The sequence below is a fragment of the Rhinoderma darwinii genome, chromosome 6 (genome assembly GCF_050947455.1).
Source record: "Rhinoderma darwinii isolate aRhiDar2 chromosome 6, aRhiDar2.hap1, whole genome shotgun sequence".
NCBI classification, from domain to species: Eukaryota; Metazoa; Chordata; class Amphibia; order Anura; family Rhinodermatidae; genus Rhinoderma; species Rhinoderma darwinii.
The window spans coordinates 74,853,813-74,873,561 of NC_134692.1; the positions used below are offsets into that span (position 1 = coordinate 74,853,813).

The 19,749-nt window shown below is 43.0% G+C and overlaps 1 protein-coding gene across 2 annotated transcripts in view; it reads left to right on the forward strand.

Annotated features, from left to right (window-relative positions):
• The window catches only part of VPS16 (VPS16 core subunit of CORVET and HOPS complexes), a 286,660-nt gene that overhangs the window by 146,388 nt on the left and 120,523 nt on the right, over positions 1 to 19,749 (forward strand). For both annotated transcript variants that reach the window (XM_075829956.1, XM_075829955.1), the window contains exon 11: positions 12,815 to 12,891. In XM_075829956.1, coding sequence (XP_075686071.1) covers positions 12,815 to 12,891 — 77 coding nt within the window. The remainder of the gene's footprint in view (positions 1 to 12,814; positions 12,892 to 19,749) is intronic.

The window sequence follows — 19,749 nt, forward strand, 5'->3', positions numbered from 1 at the left end:
TAATTAGTGTGTGTGCACATACCCTAACAGTCACATTAAAAACAGAAAAACCCTCCCGAAAAGGTTGTTTTTTTTTGTTGTTGTTTTTTTTAATCAGTGTAGATGTATGGGACCTTGTATTTTGAGGAATGAGCTGCAGTTTTATAGGCACCATGTTCGGGTACATATAATCTATTGAAGGACTTTTTATAAAAAAAAAAATTTTTGGTAGCTTTTTCTGGTGTATTCACTAAACGTAGGGGAATTTTTTTTTTATTGCAAGTTGGGCCTTATACCTACTCATCTACTTGAACTACGGAAAACCCTTTTTCATTTTATATGGTGCATAAAAAGGACCAAAATCCTGAGTAATATCATGTACAATCATCGGCGGGCTCCCTGTCTCATCTTTTCAATTATGGATGAGCCATCTTTAACTTGATTCTGATAACTTGCTGCAGCGGGATATCACACAACAAAAGCCATTGAAAAGTCATTGAAAAAGTCAAGATAAGGGATGTAGCCATTGTTTATTTAATGCGTTAAAAGTCCAGGTAAAAACATCCACATTTGTACTACTGAGCAGACAGGGCAATTAATATTAGTAAATTAGTCAACTTTGCACCCTTTAGAAGTCCATCTTGAATTGGACCTATTAGCCTCATTTTTATGGTCATCCTTTATGAGAACGACCGGCCATATTCCCCTAAGGATCTTCTTGAAAGCAAAACTCCCTTATTTCTCCATTAACGAGCAGTTCGCTTTAAATTTACTTGGCAATCTAAAATCTCCCTGCAATCTTTAACAAGCCAATGTTTCTCCTTGTCTTGGAATCACAGAGCTTTAGTTGGCGGACCACCAATAATCTCAGATCCGCAATAATAAGCTTATAGATATTCACACTTTTCTAATAGCCCACCCCTTGGTACATAAGACATTACCGTTGTTACCGTTATTTAGTTTCTGCAGGTTTTTTTCTATGGTCATTAATAAACACATATAGAGTGCATTTGGAAATACTTCAGACCCTTTCGCTTTTTTATACATTTTGTTATGTTAAAGCCTTGTGTTAAAATGAAAGAAAAAAAAACGTTTTTCCCCATCGTTCTGAACTCAATACCCCATAATGATAAAGTGAAAAAATAATTTTAGAAGCAGGTAATCGTTCCTGCATCGTGAATATATATCCATCACTCTAATATTGTGGGCACTGCCACTGTACCCACGATATAAGCAACCGGAGCATGACTGTTATATGCAGCCTGGCTTCTGCCTCAACTGCTTAATTGTAGAGAACAGTATTTTAACCCCTTACATGCCACGGTCAATAGTATTCTAGGAGATCCTAAACTACCCTTTATGGTGCAATGGGGGAAGGACATGGGAGCCCGACTTTCCTTATAAGCTGGGATTGCATGTTGATCTATCCGTTACAAGCGGGTGATAGTTCCTGCATCGTGACAGATATATCCATCACTCGAATATCGTGGGAACTCCCACTGTACCCACGATATAAGCAGCAGGAGCATGACAATTATATGCAACCTGACTTCTGCCTCACCTGCTTAATTGTAGAGAACAGTATTTTAACCCCTTACTTGCTACGGTCAATAGCGACTTCGTCATCTAAGGTGTTTGACAGAGGGAGGGAGCTCTCTCTGACACCCCATTGGCACATCCGCCTTACGATCGCGGGGCACCGATTGGTTACCATGGCAGTCGGGGGGCTAATAAAGGCCCCCAGGTGTGCCATCAGTAACTGCCTGTTAGGCCATGCCAGAGATATGGCCTAATTAATTGCATGTTAGTTTTACACTGACAAGCAAGAATTTCTTAGAATACTAAGTAAATCATTAAACAAGCGATCAAAGAATCGCTGCTTCATGTCCCGTAGTGGGAAAAAAAATAATTTAAATGTAGTTTAATAATGTTTTTGTCATTTATTGAGTTTATTATTTTTAAAACAAGTAAATACAAAAGTACAAAATATGCGGTATCAGCCAGTGGCAGATTAAGTAGACCATGGGCCCTGGGCTGTTACCCAAACTTGGGCCCCCCTTCCGCACCGCCGCCCTGCCGCGCCGTAACTATTTTTAAAACTACCTTTTTGGGCAAGCATTAACAAATGGGTGTTACGATTCCCCTTGTCACAGGGCTGTGTCCCTACATACTGACAGTATCACACTGTGCTGGGACACATCCTCCTGACAAGGGGAATTGTCTATCAGTCCTGGACTGCAGAAAGACTTTTTGTGAAATACAAGGATTTCCTATAATAAACATTTCTGGAGAGGTGACAGATTCTCTATAACTCTAGTGACTCACAGGTGACGACGTCTCAGATTCTAGTAGTTTTTTTCCTCTTTTCTTCTCCATCCGCTCCAGAGCTCATGACTTCTCCCGGCCATGACTCATTTCTGCAGAATTTGCCACTCAGACGTCTCCTCACTTTTCCAACATTTCCACACCTATAAACGAAAATAAAGTTATCATGGTGCCACATACTGTGCCCCTAAATATAATCGCACCAAACACTGCCCGCCTGAATATAATACCACACACTGTAAAACACCACACACACAGCCCCCTGTACATAGTGCCACACACAGCCCCTGTAGATATTACACACCCCCATAGATATCGCCATACACAGCCCCCTCTATATATCACACATCCCCCCGTAGAGAGCGTTACACACAGCCCCCTATAGATAGTGCCATTCAGCCCCCCTGTAGAGCGCATCACACAGCCCTCCCGCTCTTGTAAATAGCACCAAAAAGCCCCCCCTATAAAGAGCGCCACACACATACCGCTGTGGATAGCACTACACAGCCCCCCTTGTATATAGTGCTACACAGCCCCCCCTTGTATATAGTGCTACACAGCCCTCCCCTTTGTATATAGTGCCACAAGCGCTCCCCCTTGTATATAGTGCCACATAGCGCTCCCCCTTGTATATAGTGCGTGCCACACAGCGCTCCCCTTGTATATAGTGCGTGCCAGACAGCGCTCCCCTTGTATATAGTGCCACACAGCGCTCCCCCTTGTATATAGTGCCTCACAGCGCTCCCCCTCGTATATAGTGCCACGAGGCTATGTACACATTTAAAAACTTTATAATTATATATATATATATATATATATATATATATAAAATGTATGTGTGTGTATCAGTGTGATTGATTGATTTTATTAAAAAATATTTTTACTTTTTGAGATACAGCTGCTTTGTATCCTGTATCCGTCAGGCCAGCAGGACTGACAGGATCAGTGACACGCAGGATCCACCTCAAATCTATCGCATCTAAGATTATAATTTAGCGCAGGGCCCGTTTCACTGATCCCGTCAGTCCTGCTGACCTGACGGATACAGGATACAAAGCAGCTGTATCTCAAAAAGTGAAAATATTTTTTAATAAAATGTAATTACAAAGTTGCACCAAACACACATTTTTATTAAAAAAAAAAAATAAAATATATAACTGCTGAGAGCTCTATGGGGGGGGGGGAGTTATACTGCAAGGGGTCTAACCATCTGACTGCAGACAGAGGGCTCTAGGAATAATCCCCCTTCCCCCATAGGGTCCTCAGTAGTTATTATACTGCAGGGGGGGGGGGGGGGTTGAGCGTCTAACTGACTGAAGAGAGCTCTATGGTGGAAACTATTATCCCCCCCCAAGGGGCTAGCTGCCGTCAGTTAAATGGTCAGCCCTCCCCCTTACTGCATAATCCCCCACCTAGCGTCGGCCAGTGACTTTAATGTTAGTTGGGCAGGAGGATAAACCGGCAGCCAGTACCACTAACCTCAGCGACGGTGACCGCCCGCCCGGCTCTTCTCTTCCAGCTTTGGAGTAACAGAACAGCCGTCCGTCGCTGTTCTGTTACTCAATGGTGGCGCCCGCAGTGTCAGAGAGGCGTGTCCTAAGCACTAGCAGACGTGCTTAACGCCTGCTACTTACCCCTAACCCAGCGAATTCCCTGCTCCTTCTCCCCATCTCAGTAGCGGCTGTTAGCAGCGCTAGCGCGCTGAATAGTTTTTTAAGACTATGTGCGGTTCGGGCTGCCATGGGCCACCCTGGGAGCCTTGGACCCCGGGCGGGCGCCCGAACCGCCCATATGATGATCCGCCACTGGTATCAGCACAGGCATAAAAAATGTGCGGTAGCAGCATATGTGAAGTAATGAAGCTAAAGGAAGAAGAAGAACAATGTATTCGTAAAACAAGATACGTATGGCAAATATTCCATGATACAAGTGTCGGTGCAATAATCCAATATTACAGGATAAAATGGATATAAAAAGAAAAGACAATTCAGACAGAGGAGACAGACAATAATAAAGGAGGGGGAAGGAGAGGAATAAGGGATCAACTGAAGGCACTTCAGCACTCACTGTGGGTTATTATGTAACAGAAAACAATTCAATCAACACCTGCTAACCACTGAGGAAGGTCATCACCGTCCCGAAACTCAACCCATAGGGCCCAGGTTTGGAGAAATCTTGCAGAGCTTCCATGATCATGCGACATAAGTTCTTCCATTCTCATAAGAAGGTTCACGAGCCACTCGCCTAGAGAAGGAATCTGAGTAGATCTCCAATTGCGAGGAATTACAGTTCTAGCTGCAGTCAGGAAATGTCTAAGAAGACCTTTTTTAACGCTGGAAAGTGTCCCAGGTATAATAGTTAGTAGACCTGCTACAGGAGTAGCAGGAACTGTAGATGCTGTAAGTTTGTTATAGAGGTCAAATATTCTTATCCAGAACGGATGCAATCATGGGCAGTCCCACCAAATATGTAGCATAGTCCCGGTGGCCCTCCCGCAATGCCAGCAAAGATCTGACACAGAGGGGAAAATCCTATGCAAAAGAGACGAATACCTGTACCACCTGGTGAGAATTTTATAATTCTGCTCTTGTGCAAAACACGGTGTAGGAAGTTTGTGTAAGTATGAATGCCTTCCGCCAATCTTCATATGAAATCTGAAGTCCAAGTTCTTTTCAGTTTAATAAAGTTTTAATAAAACTTAAAAAGTACCCCCCAATAACAAAAAAAAAATTAAACCCTTTTTTCATAAAATAATATTCGATTCTTTAAAAATGGGTCACATTAAAAAAACAAAACAAAAAAAACCCCCAAAACCCTACATATTAGACCCCGCCACACTCATATCGACCCGTAGAACAAGCATAACGTACTAGCTATACTGCACAGTGCATAGCGTAAATTGCATTGGTGGGATTGTTTTTTTTTGCTTTTCCCCTCATAAACAATTATAAAAGTTAATCAATAAGTTACATGTATCCCAAAGTGGTACCAATAAAAACGACAGCTCATTGATAGAAAAATAATTACGTTATGGCTCTCGGAATTACTTTATTTTCCCCATAAAATGTTTTATTGTACAAACGTATTAAAACACAAAAAAAGACTATGCAAATTTGGTATTGGCGCATTCGTACTGGCCCGTAGAATAAAGTTGCCATATTAGTTTTACCGTACGGTAAACGGCGAGAAAAAGAACCTCCAAAAAAATTGCCATAATTGCTGTTTTTTTGCATTCCCTTCCAAAAAAATTTATTAAAGCTAAATCAATAAATTATATGAACCCCAAAATGATGCCATCTTTTAAAAAACAAGCCCTCGTACAGCTGCATCGATGGAAAAATAAAAGTTATTGCTCTTGGAATGTGAGGATGAAAAAAATAATAGTTCGGTCATTAAGGCCCAAACAGTCCTCGTCGTTAAGGGGTTAAACCAGGGGTGGGCAAACTTTTTGACTCGCGGGCCACAATGGGTTCTAAAATTTGACAGAGGGGCCGGGCCAGGAGCATTTGGAGGGAGTGTTTGGGCCGGATATACTAAGGCATTAAATGTAGTGTGTGCAAACCTCATAGCACAGTAAGAACACTACAACCCAATTTATTAACTGTCTTTCAAATGTGAAAAATAGCCCTTATCAGTTAATAAATTTGTCTCAAGGAATATGCAAGATATGGCATTTACATACTATTTCGCAGATACTGGGAGAAGGAAATGTAAATAGATTAAAATAACATACGCACTGTGATTTATCAAGAAAAAAGTTCTGTTGACTCTGTAAATTAGCTGCCAACCTCTGAGCAGTAGCCGCCCGTTCTTGTGTTGACTGCTTGCTAGCATAGTTTGCATGCTTCGTGGCAAAGTGACGGCTGATATTGTACTCTTTGAAAACCGAAGGGCTTAATGGTGACGTGAAACGAAGTGAAAATTAAAGTGAAATAAAGAGAAATACGCGCCACATTAACCCCTTAATGACCGGGCCATTTTGCACGTTAATGACCAAGGATTATTTTTTGTTTTTTCACGGTCGCATTCCAAGAGTCGTAACTTTTTTTTTATTACGTCGACATAGCCGTATAAGGGTTTGTTTTTTGCGGGACGAGTTGTATTTTGTAATTGCACCATTTTTAGATGCTTACAATATATTGATTAACTTTTATTAACTTTATTTTAGGAGAGAATTGAAAATAAGCAGCTATTCCAGCATTCATTTTCACGTTATAAATTTATGCCCTTTACTATGCAGCATAAATAACATGTTACCTTTATTCTACGGGTCGGCACGATTACGAGGATACCAAATATGTAAAGGTTTTATATGTTTTCCTATGTTTGCACAATAAAAACCCTTTTAGAAAAAAATTACTTGTTTTTGCATCGCCGCGTTCCAAGAGCCGTCATTTTTTTATTTTTCCGTCGATGTGACCGTATGTGGGCTTGATTTTTGCGGGCCAATGCGTAGTTTTCATTAGTACTATTTTGGGGTACATAGGACTTATAGATTAACTTTTATTTTATTTTTTATGGGGGGAATGGGAGAAAAGAGAGAATTTTGCCGTTGTTTTTTGCGGGTTTTTTGGACGCCGTACATCCGGCGGTTTCATTAATGTGTTCATTTTATTGGTCAAGTTGTTATGATCGCGGGGATACCATATATGTGTATGTGTTATTTGTTTTGACACTTTTACTGAATAAAACCACTTTTTGGGCAAAAAAGTAGTTTTATTTGATTTTGACTGTAATTATTTTATTTTTTTTCAACAAACTTTATTTAACTGATTGACATTTTTTTTTTAAGTCCCACCAGGGGACTTCACTATGCGATGTGCGGATCGCATATATAATGCTTTGGTATACTTAGTATACCAAAGCATTATTGCCTGTCAGTGTAAAACTGACAGGCAACCTGTTAGGTCATGCCTCCGGCATCGCCAAACAGGCAGTTGCGGAAGACAGACCTGGGGGTCTTTGTTAGACCCCCGGCTGTCATGGAAACCCGACGGCGACCCGCGATTTGTTTGCGGGGGCGCCGATCGGGTGACAGAGGGAGCTCCCTCCCTCTGTCAAACACATTAGATGCCGCTGTCACTATTGACAGCGGCATTTAATGGGTTAAACTGCCGGAATCGGAGCGCGCTTCGATTCCGGCAGTTGCAGCAGGAGCCAGGCTGTGTATAACAGCCGTGCTCCTGCCGCTGATCGCGTGGGTACACTGGCAGTACCCGCGCCATCACAGGACGGATATATCCGTCCTCCTGCGCGAACTAGCAGCTGCTGAGGACGGATATATCCGTCCTTCGGCGTTAAGGACAACGGTCAATGTGTTTAGAGTGCGCCATCTATTGGGAAAACGTGGGCATTGCAGGGAAAGGGGAAAAAAAAGGAGGTTTTTACTATGATTTGGACAAGTTCGGCGGGCCGGATTAAAAAGCCTAACGGGCCGTATGTGGCCCGCGGGCCGTAGTTTGCCCATGTCTGGGTTAAACAGAGGTTGCTGGTAGAAACCTCCCTCAAGATCCTTGACAGAGATTACTTAGTTCCCACAGAAATTCACCCTATGTTCTCTGCAGTCTTGCCCAATTGTTTCCCGGGCCCGTAAGGTCCCAGTTTCCACTTGCCATATTTGGTGGTGTAACTTCCTTTTGGACTTGGATAGCAACTTTGATACAAGATGTCTTGGGCAACAAATTCCGCAAATGCTTTTTAGGTAAGAAGTCAAAAGACTTCCCTAATTCTCAATAACATTGGCTGTGAGGATACATATTGCACTTAAATGGCATAAGCCAAATTTCATATTTAGCATGATAGTGGCTCGTATCAATAAAATCATGGTTTATGATAAGCTTAATGTTATATGCTCAGACTTTATGGGACATTTTTTTAAGTTCTGGCAACCATGGTGTCCTCCTTCTAGGCACCCAATATGTGCTTTTTGTGTATAACTGTAACCATTATCTGATGCGAATCGCTATTCACAAATCACTTGTTTTCTATCTATCAATGGCTTTTTTTTTTTTTATGACCCATTCCCCCTTTCTCAGTTTTCCATGTTCTTTGTATATGACCATTCCCTCTGTGTAGGGAACAATGTTCTTATCTACTGATGTTTAAAATGTATTCTCGTTAATATCATTGGGGGACACAGCACCATGGGTATAGGCTCTTGCCACTAGGAGGCTTACAGTAGGAAAAGTATGGTTCCACCCAGGCAGGTCATACCCATCCCACAGACATTGGCTAAATCAGTTTCAGCCTAGTGTCTGTAAGAGGCAGATATGATCTAATTCTCTAGTCTGCCGCTATTTTACTATTTTTTCTTTTAGCTTTTGTTTTTTTTTTCCTTTCCTTCGCTATGGGTGGATTGTCAGCATCGTCACCAGGCTAGTCAACCCCCTGCAGGTGCTGGGAGACCAGTCTGTTTTCTGCACTGACTTTCTTTCACCGCCGGTCACCCAACTTGTTTGCATCCGCATGTGAAGTCCCAGTAACCCCACTATATGTGTGAGGTTACTGAGGAAGTAACCATGCGTGCACCCGAAGAATACGGCGGGTGAGTATGAAAATCCCCCTCCCTCCTCCCACTTGATGCTCCTCAGAACCAGGTCCATTCTCTTCCCGCGGTTATGCCTCCACCAGATTCCGGGTGTTGGTGCCAATTCACAGTGCTGCTTCGTAGCACGGGGTCACTTCTCAGCTCTTGCTCCAGGTGCAATTTTCTTCCGCCTCTCCAGTCTTCTGCGAAGCGGACACCGCACCAGGGGTCTAGTAAGCTAGCCTTAGGACTGAATTATCTATCATTTAATCAAGGTGTAATTTTATTTTATTATTTCCCTTCACTTACTTAGTGAGCTTACATTTGTAACCACCATAATGTAACTTTGTTATAAGCCGGAATCTTTATAATAAAAAGACATGGAATCTGAATTTGTGACTAAAATGTGGATAGAAGCAGAGACTTGCACATAGAATACACTGTAAAAATTATTGATGAAGGATTGCAAAGTTTGTATTTACCACACGTGTCTATGTCTACAAGAGTATGTGCTCACAAACCTGCTCAAACTTTCCCCCTGCACCCTTGCTAAAAGTCTGTTACACAGCTCAAACAGCTACTGTACTATTAACCCTTTTAGGAATGAGCCATTTCTTGCTTTTTCAGTTTTGTTTTTCAGTTCTCGTCATCCAAGGGCCATAGCTTTTTTATCTTTCGGTTAATGGAGTGGTGTGAGGGATTATTCTTTGCGGGAGGATTTGTAGTTTCTATTGACACCATTTAAAGTACCATATGATGTTCTGGGAAACTGAATAAGGCCCCATTCACATCACGTTTGTGCTATCCTGCGCGCGTATACCTTTTTAAACACTAAAGTATTGAAACGTATAGCTCGGCGTATAAGTAGACTATAATGGGTGACACGTAGATCACAATAGCATCCGTTTGGTCTATGTTTGTCATGGTTTACATTGGGATACTGTTTTTTGAAAGTACTGAAAAGCGTAGTCTGCTACGCTATTCTGTACTTCAAAAAAACATACGCGAAGTAACGTTTTTTTTAGCATTGATCTCAATGGACGACGTATGCAAACGTAATGCTATACGTGTGTATCCATTTACATACAGTAAATCTGTCCGTTTTTTTGTTTTATTTTCTATCAGTGTCCACTCTAAAAAAACAAAACATACTTTTTTTTAGGTAAAACACGGACAGAAACTTATACCGACTTATGAGTATACGCTAAACGTACACGCTATAAAAAAAACAGTTGTAAACAGATAGTGGTACACGTTTTATACACGTTTTCATTGGTCCATGTTTTTATAAAAAAACGTATACGCTTGGCGGGTAGCACAAACGCAATGTGAATAGCGCCTAACAGTTGTAAATTATATATTTTTTTTACAGAGTTTACCGTACGAGTTAAAGGGGTTGTCCAACAAAACACATGTATCCCCTATCCACAGGAGCACTTTGTTTTCATGGAGCACTTCGTTTTGTGGGACAATCCCTTTAAATAATGTTATATTGTAATAGTTCGGACTTTTACAGATGTAGCTAATTTTTTATTGTTTTATTCTCTACATTACTTTAAAGAAAAAATAGGTAACTGTTTTTTGTTTTTTTTAATTTGTAATAATTTTTTTCCCTCTACTAAAAACTTTATGAAACCGTTTTTTACACATTTTATTAGTCATGGCTATGCGTCCCTCTGTCGACCTGCAGCCCGGTTTCCTGGGATGACGTTTCATCCCATGTGACTGTTGCAGCCTGTGAGTGTCTTCTGCGGTCACATGGGATGAAACGTCATCCCAGGAGGCCGACCTAGTAGAAGAAGCACAGAATTCTGGGTAAGTATAAGATTTAGGGTTTTGTTCGGAGTTAAGATTTTTGCGGCAAAATCGCAGCTTTTCCTCCACAAAAATCACAGCATCTATTTTTTGCAGGTTTTACCTCCCCATTGAATTCAATGGAGAAAAGCTGCAACAAAAAAGCAGCGGTGGCACAAATATAATTGACATGCTGCGAATTAAAGAAACGCATCACAGGCTAATTTCTGACCGTTTTTTGCGCTTATTTACGCAGCGTGTGCATGAGATTTGTTCAAATCTCATCCACTCTGCTGCTACTGTATTATTATGCTGCGGGTTTTCCGCTGCGGAAAATCTGCCTTATTTACTCTACGTGTGAATCCGGGCTTAATTTTTTTTGGAGTGTATTTATTGTATCTTTGCTGAATTAAAACCTATGTTGTTACATAAAACCAAACAAGCATGTAGGTAAAATGCTTGACTAGCTTACAACACAAAAACAAATCTATTGTATTTCAAATATTAGGGTGCCTGTAGGTATTGGGAAGTACACTATATGGACAAAAGTATTGGGACACCTACATATTGTACCTGCAGGAGCTTTTATGGCGTCCCATTCTTAATCCATAGGCATTAACATGGATTTGCCCTCTCCCCCTTGGCAGCTAAAACAGATTCCATTCTTCTGTGTCTGTGGGAATTTATCCAGAAGAGCATTTGTGAGGTCAGACACTGATGTTGGACGAGAGGGCTTGGCTCACAATCTCCATTCTAGTTCAACCCAAAGGTGTTTGATGGGGTTGAGGTCAGGGGTTTCTGCGGGCCAGTCAAGATCTTCTACACCAAACTAACCCAATCATGCCTTTTATGAATCTTGCTTTGTGCACTAGAGCGCAGTCATGCTGGAACAGAAAAGTGCCTTGGCCAAACAGTTCACACAAAATGTAAAGAATACAATTGTCCAAAATGTCTTGGTATGCTGAAGCATTAAAGGCTATGTAAACCTTTGACAGGCCAATTTTTATAATTTTTTTTAATACAAAGTTGTCCGTGTGTTTTGTATAACTTTGTAGATACTTTTTATTGAAAATTATTTTTACTTTTTTAGATACAGCTGCTCTGTATTCTCTATACAGAGAAGCTGTTCACTGAATCAGGTCAATCCTGCGGACCTGACTGGTTCCGTGTCTTTGACAATCAGATTCCACCTGTAAACGATCACATCTAAGTTATGAACTTAGAGCCATTAAGATTTCCCTTCACTGGAATTAAGGGGCCTAGGCCAACCCCTGAAAAACAACACCATAGTATGATACCTACTCCACCAAACTTTACAGTTGGCGTAATTCAGTCAGGCAGGTAACATTTTCCCGGCATTCGCCAAACTCAGACTTGTCCATCGCACTGCCCGACAGAGAAGTGAGATTAGTCACTCCCCAGTCCAGTGGCGACGTACTTGGCATTGTGCTTGGTGATGTAAGGCTTGCATGCAGCTGCTCGACCATGGAAACCCATGCCATAAAGCTCCCTGGGCACAGTTTTTGTTTTATATTTTAATGCCAGAGGAGGTTTGAGATCTCTGCAGGACTTAGTCACAGAGCATTGGCGATTTTTATTCACTATGTGCCTCCGCACTCGGCGACCCCGCTCTGTAACTTGACGCCGTCTGCCGCTTAGTGGCTGTGGTTGCTAGACACTTCCACTTTGTAATAATACCACTCACAGTTGATCATGGAATAACAAAGAGGGAAGAAATTTCACCAACTGACTTGTTGCAATGGTGGCATTCTATTACAGTACCACGCTCAAATTCATTGAGTACTTTAGAATGACCCATTCTTTCACAAATATTTGTAAAGGTAGACTACATGGCTAGGTGCTTATTTTTTTTTACGCCTGTGGCAATGGGACTGATTGAAATACCTGAATTAAATGATTAAGAGGTGTGTCCCAATACTTTTGTCCATATAGTATATTTTAGAGTGTGCATTGCCTCTTTTGCTCCACCTGAGTATATCTTTGCCTATCCCATCTGTTCAACTGAAGAATATGCTGCCTCTAAACGTTTGTTAGGCAGGATTAACACATCGTGGTAAGAATTCATGTTTTTTGCCGCAAATTTTGTGAACTCAGCCTAAGGATTGATCCCATGAGGGTATGAACAAAGAAAATATTGTAAATGTAACCGTTTTCTGCTTTATTTTTTAGAAGCAACTGAAGAAATTTTTAAAATTGCTTCAATGGCCCCTGGTGCACTTTTGATGGAAGCGCAAAAGGAATATGAGGTAAATTTCAACTTGAAATTTGTTCATTTTGTATTCAGAGTAAAAATCCAATTACTTTTGTGTAAACCAGCAATATCCCTAGATAATCCTTGTTGAACATATTAGGCCTCTGAACAGAAAGGTAGTATTTTCTTTCCCTTACAGGTTCCAGTGTTTTTTATAGTTAGAATAGCATAGTTTTCTGCACTATTTAGCTCCTCGGTAAATACACACCACCTCCGTTCCATCTTCACCCCTACCACTCCTTTAACTAATCACCACCACTTTAACTCAAATCTCACCCCTTACCACGTAGTTATACAAGTCTACAATTTTTAACTAAGAATGTAGTCTATGAAACCTACACATGTTGGATATCAACAAGTTACATTGTTGATAAGGTTGAATAAAGACGCAGGTCCATCAAGTCCAGCCTATAATCCTACCGTGTTATTATTGAGTAAGGCAAAACCCCCATGAAGTTGATGCCAATTGCCTTATTAGGGGAAAAATTCCTCCCTGACTCCAAATATGGAAATCAGAATAAATCCAAGGATCAACGACCCATTTCCCGAATCCAGTACTCATAACCTGTAATATTATATTTTTTAAGAAGGGCATCAAGGCCCTTCTTGAACTTGTTTAGAGAATCAACCACCACAACATCTTGTGGCAGAGAGTTCCATAGTCTCACTGCTCTCACAGTAAAGAATCCCTTTCTGTGACGGGGGTGAAACCTTTTTTCCGAGGATCGTGGCAGGTGGGGAGTTTGACTGGGGCGGTACACCTGTCAAACGGTAACGCAGGTGGCCTAAGGCGAGCTCAGGGAGCACAGCAACCTCCCGTGTAGCAGAAGGTCATTACAGGCTTACCGTGTTTCCCCGAAAGTAAGACAGTGTCTTACTTTCTTTTTATCCCCAAAAGCCCCACTATGTCTTACTTTCGGGGTATGTCTTACATTGGCAAAAATGTTTTTTTTTTTTTTCACAAACTTTATTTAACTGTTTTACATTTTTTTTTTTAGTCCCACCAGGGGACTTCACTATGCGATGTGCTGATCGCATATATAATGCTTTGGTATACTTAGTATACCGAAGCATTATTGCCTGTCAGTGTAAAACTGACAGGCAACCTATTAGGTCATGCCTCCGGCATCGCCTAACAGGCAGATGCTGAAGGCAGACCTGGGTGTCTTTGTTAGACCCCCGGCTGTCATGGAAACCCGACGGCGACCCGCGATTTGTTTGCGGGGGCGCCGATCGGGTGACAGAGGGAGCTCCCCCCTCTGTCAAACACATTAAATGCCGCTGTCACTATTGACAGCGGCATTTAATGGGTTAAACTGCCGGAATCGGCGCGCGCTTCGATTCCGGCAGTTGCAGCAGGAGCCAGGCTGTGTATAACAGCCGTGCTCCTGCCGCTGATCGCGTGGGTACAGTCTCAGTACCCGCGCTATCACAGGACGGATATATCCGTCCTCCGGCGCGAACTAGCAGCTGCAGAGGACTGATATATCCGTCCTTCGGCGTTAAGTGGGAGTGGAAGTGGGCAGGAGGCGGCAATACCCCCGTGTTTCCCCGAAAGTAAGACATATGTCTTACTTTCGGGGTACGGCTTATATTAGCCGACCCCCCTGAAACCCCCGATACGTCTTACAATCGGGGGTGTCTTACTATCGGGGAAACACGGTAGGTGTAAAAAGATCATTAGAAAGATCTCTGTACTGTCCAGTTATATATTTGTACATTGTAATTAGACCGCCCCTAAGCCGTCTTTTTTCTAAACTGAATAGCCCCAAATTTGATAACCTTTCTTGGTACTGCAAGCCGCCCATTCTCTTAATTACTACGTTCTAGTTCAGCCATGTCCTTCTTATACACAGGTGCTCAAAATTGTACACAATATTCCATGTGTGGTCTGACTAGTGATTTGTATAGAGGCAAAACTATGTTCTTGTCATGAGCATCTATGCCTCTTTTGATGCATCCCATGATTTTATTTGCCCCAAATATTTTTCAGTACCAATTTTTACCCAGTGTTTTACCATCTAATGCATGATTGTAAAATTTGTCTCCTTGGCCCAAGTGCATAACCTTACATTTATCCACAGTAAACTTCATTTGCCATTTCTCTGCTCAAACCTCCAGCTTCCCCAAATCCCCCTGTAGTGTTACATTATCCTCCTCTGTGTTGATCACTTTACAGAGCTTAGTATCATCTGCAAATACTAAAATTATACTCTCTAAATCCTCTAAAAGGTCATTTATAAACATATTAAAAAGTAGAGGTCCCAATACTGACCCCTGTGGAAACTCACTGGTAACTGTGACCCACTCTGACCCACTCTGAGGAGGTACCATTAACCCCTTAAGGACTCCGCCTAGGTTTTGACCTTTAAGGGAACCTGTCACCAGCATTTCACCTATTAAACCAGCAATACCTGGTGGTAGTGGGTGAAAAATAATTTCTATATAACCTATAATTGTCTTCTTTGTTTGCTCTGTAGCTTTAGTTTTTCAGTGTTCCCACAATGTATGTTAATGAGCATAAAAGAGTCAAATCTTCATTCCTCAAATCTTTCAGAGTTTAACCTGCCTCAATACTTTTGATTGACAGCTCCTCGCCTTCCCCCTGCACACAAAAGCCCGCGCTTGTGCATTGATGTCCTCTTCTGGTGCATGCGCACAAAGGGACACCGGATTATTACGATAAAAAGCGTGAAATGTTTGCAGACCGTTATTTACAGTCGGAGGAGGAGTTTAGGAGAGGGGATAAAGGCAATGAACTTTTGATAGCAGCGGCCAGTGAGGGATAAGTAAAGTTCAATTGGTGACAGGTTCCCTTTAAAGAGAACCTTTCATCTGCCCATACATATGAAGCGGAGTGCAGCACGTAATAGGCAGGGCTTCACAAACACTGTCTCACTTGAAATAATTTTTCTAACTTCCACCGTTATTTATATATTGGTGCTGTTATATTTGGTGCCCGATATGTAAATTAGCCCCTGAACTGTCAATGGGGCGTTTCTATCTAACTAAATTGGCAAGGGGGTGGATAAGTGATGTCTTCGCTCTGACACTGTCCAATCCGCTACTGACAGCGTCAGGGCGGCTTTCGCTGTGTTCCCTCCCACGAGAACACACACAGACTGAGAGAGCGCTCTCCGCAGAACCACCAGTGAAGTGACCAAAATATTGTGATTCTGGTATGGTTTATTATTATTTTCGGTTAGGGCGTTTACCACGCGGGATAAATAACAAAATACTTTTGTAGTTCAGGCCGTTACAGATGCGGTGATACCAATTATGTATAGTTTATTTATTTTTATTTTTTTAATAATAAAGGACTGATCAGGCAAAAAGGGGGATTTTTACTTTTATTACTCTAAAATTATTATTTTTCAATTTTTACACAACTTTTTTTACATTTCTTGTCCCACTAGTGGACTTGAAGGCAGGAGGCCGTGATCGCAATTCCAATACACTACACTACATGCGTAGTGCTGTGTATTAGAGCTAACAGCAAGCATAGTGGGTCCTGACTTTTTCAGGACTCACTAGGCTTCCGTATGTGGCATATCTGGAGGCCATTGTTAGGCCTCCGGTTGCCATAGCAACCATTGCCGCCCACGATCATGTAGCGGGACGTCGATGAGTGTTTAACCCCTAGGAAGCCGCGATCGCTATAGAACGCCGCATCTAAGGGGTTAATCAGCAGGGACACCGCTATCGGTCCCCGCTGAAGGAGCTGCGGGAACTGCTGTACGAGACAGCAGTTGTCACAGTTCCTGTATGTCCTGGGAGGACGATCGAAATGGCCGATCCTCCTGTGACGTACTATTCGGTCATGGAGCACGAAAGATGCACTTACCATGACCTAATAGTACGTCAAGGAGCGTAAATGGGTTACTAACCATCCTCTGTTTTCTATCATTGAGCCAGTTGTTTACCCAATTACACATATTTTTCCCCAGTCCCAGCATTTTCCTTTTATCTACAACCCTTTTATATGGCACAGTATCAAACGCCTTTGAAAAGTCTAGATACATCACATCCACAGCCTTATCCAGGTCCAGTCTAGAACTTTCCTCCTCATAGAAGCTAATCAGATTGGTTTGACAAGACCGATCCCTCATAAACTCATGCTTATGCTGCGTAACAGTTTATTTGCCTTGAGATACTCGAGAATAGCGTCTCTTAGAAAACCCTCAAATATTTTACCCACAATGGAGGTTAAACTCACGGGTCTGTAGTTTCCGCACTCACATTTTGACCCCAGTCCTGTGGAACAGACCCAGTCACGATAGAATCCATAAATATCAGAAATAATGGTCTGTCTATCACGGTACTTAATTCCTGCAGAACGCGGGGGGGGGGGGGGGGGGTATATTATCCGGACCTGGTGATTTGTCTATATTCGTATTTTTAAGGCAGCGCTGCACTTCTTGCTGGGTTAAGCAGGTAACATTTAATGGAGAATTTACTTTTTCCCTAATCGTGTCGTCTGACCTCGGATTTTCCTGTGTAAATACAGTAGAGAAAATGGCGTTTAATACATTGGACTTTTCCTCATCCTCCTACACCATTACTCCGAGACTAAAAATCAATATAACTTTGTAGGAAAAAAATAATAAAAATTTCTTCTAAAATCACTGAATCTCAAGTCACACTTAAGACACTGCATGCACACTTTGAAATCAATGTTCAGCATAATTCTTTCACATCTGGTGGGTTTTGTGTTTCTAAAGTATCATATATTTATCATTAATGTTTTTGGTGCATTTGCAAGTGATATATTGTGGGTTACATACACAAAGTGGCGTAGCTATAGCTTTTGCAGCAGTCGCAATTGCGACCGGGCTCCGAAGGCAGGGGGGTCCTGGGCCCCCAACACCACATATGCGTAGGGGACTCAAAAAAGCTGCACAAACTGCATGAAAGCAGAAGTTGTCCCAGAGTTAAACCCCACCACCAACCAGGTACTTCTACAGCAGTTTGAAAGCAGAAGCTCTGCAGGAGAGAAGGCCCGTCCACTAGTCAGGTTCTTGTACAGAGCCTGAGGCTGGTGAGTCTCTACTGACCCCTCTTGTAGGGTATGTTAACGTTTTTTAATTTTCATAATCGTGGCAAGAATGGTGCAGTTTTGCTGCAAACATAAAAAGTGCTCAATAACCGGGCCACTTTTACCACAATTACGAAAATTGCTTCAAAAAGCTGTACAGGACACAAAAAATACAGTGGACTATAGTCACACAGCGAGATCAAATCCTGTGTTTTGCTGCGACTTTGTGAAAATGATGGCAAGAAACGCAATTTGACTGCACTGTGAATACTGTATACTCTAGTATCACAAATAGCAAGAAAACAGGTACAGGAAGAAGTGTCTTCTTCAGGTATACGATTACTGTCTGGTGTCTTCATCAGGTATATGATTACGGTCTGGTGCCTTCATTAGGTATATAATTACGGTCTGGTGCCTTCATCTGGTGTATGATTACGGTCTGGTGCCTTCATCTAGTGCAGGGGTCTCAAGCACGCGGCCCGCGGGCCTCATGCGGCCCCTGAGGCTGTCATCTGCGGCCTGCGGGACACAGAGCCACTAGTATCTGCTCTGCTCTGGGACTCTGTGGAATTCCCTGACATCGCTGTCCATACATGGACAGTGTTGCCAGGGTCCTCCCCAGAGCGGAGTCCCGGGCAGAGCGCTAGTATAGGCTCTGCTCCGGGACTCTGGAATTCCCTGACATCGCTGTCCATACATGGACAGTGTTAGGGTCTTCCCCAGAGCGGAGTCCCGGGCAGAGCGCAGTCCCGGGCAGAGCGCTAGTACAGGCTCTGCTCCGGCACTCTGTGGAATCCCCTGACATCGCTGTCCACATATGGACAGTGATGTCAGGCGCACAGCTGGAGTCCCAGGCAGAGTTCTAGAATCTATGCTCCGGAACTCCAGCACTGGGCAAGCCCCTGACATCACTGTCCATATATGGCACTGTGGCAGCATCTACAGAGGGCACTGTGGCAGCATCTACAGAGGGCACTGTGGCAGCATCTACAGAGGGCACTGTGGCAGCATCTACAGAGGGCACTGTGGCAGCATCTACAGAGGGCACTGTGGCAGCATCTACAGAGGGCACTGTGGCAGCATCTACAGAGGGCACTGTGGCAGCATCTACAGAGGGCACTGTGGCAGCATCTACAGAGGGCACTGTGGCAGCATCTACGGAGGGCACTGTGGCAGCATCTACGGAGGGCACTGTGGCAGCATCTACGGAGGGCACTGTGGCAGCATCTACAGAGGGCACTGTGGCAGCATCTACAGAGGGCACTGTGGCAGCATCTACAGAGGGCACTGTGGCAGCATCTACAGAGGGCACTGTGGCAGCATCTACAGAGGGCACTGTGGCAGCATCTACAGAGGGCACTGTGGCAGCATCTACAGAGGGCACTGTGGCAGCATCTACAGAGGGCACTGTGGCAGCATCTACAGAGGGCACTGTGGCATTATCTACAGAGGGCACTGTGGCATTATCTACAGAGGGCACTGTGGCATTATCTACAGAGGGCAGTGTGGCATTATCTACAGAGGGCAGTGTGGCATTATCTACAGAGGGCACTGTGGCATTATCTACAGAGGGCACTGTGGCATTATCTACAGAGGGCACTGTGGCATTATCTACAGAGGGCACTGTGGCATTATCTACAGAGGGCACGGTGGCATTCTCTACAGAGGGCACTGTGGCATTCTCTACAGAGGGCACTGTGGCATTCTCTACAGAGGGCACTGTGGCATTCTCTACAGAGGGCACTGTGGCATTCTCTACAGAGGGCACTGTGGCATTCTCTACAGAGGGCACTGTGGCATTCTCTACAGAGGGCACTG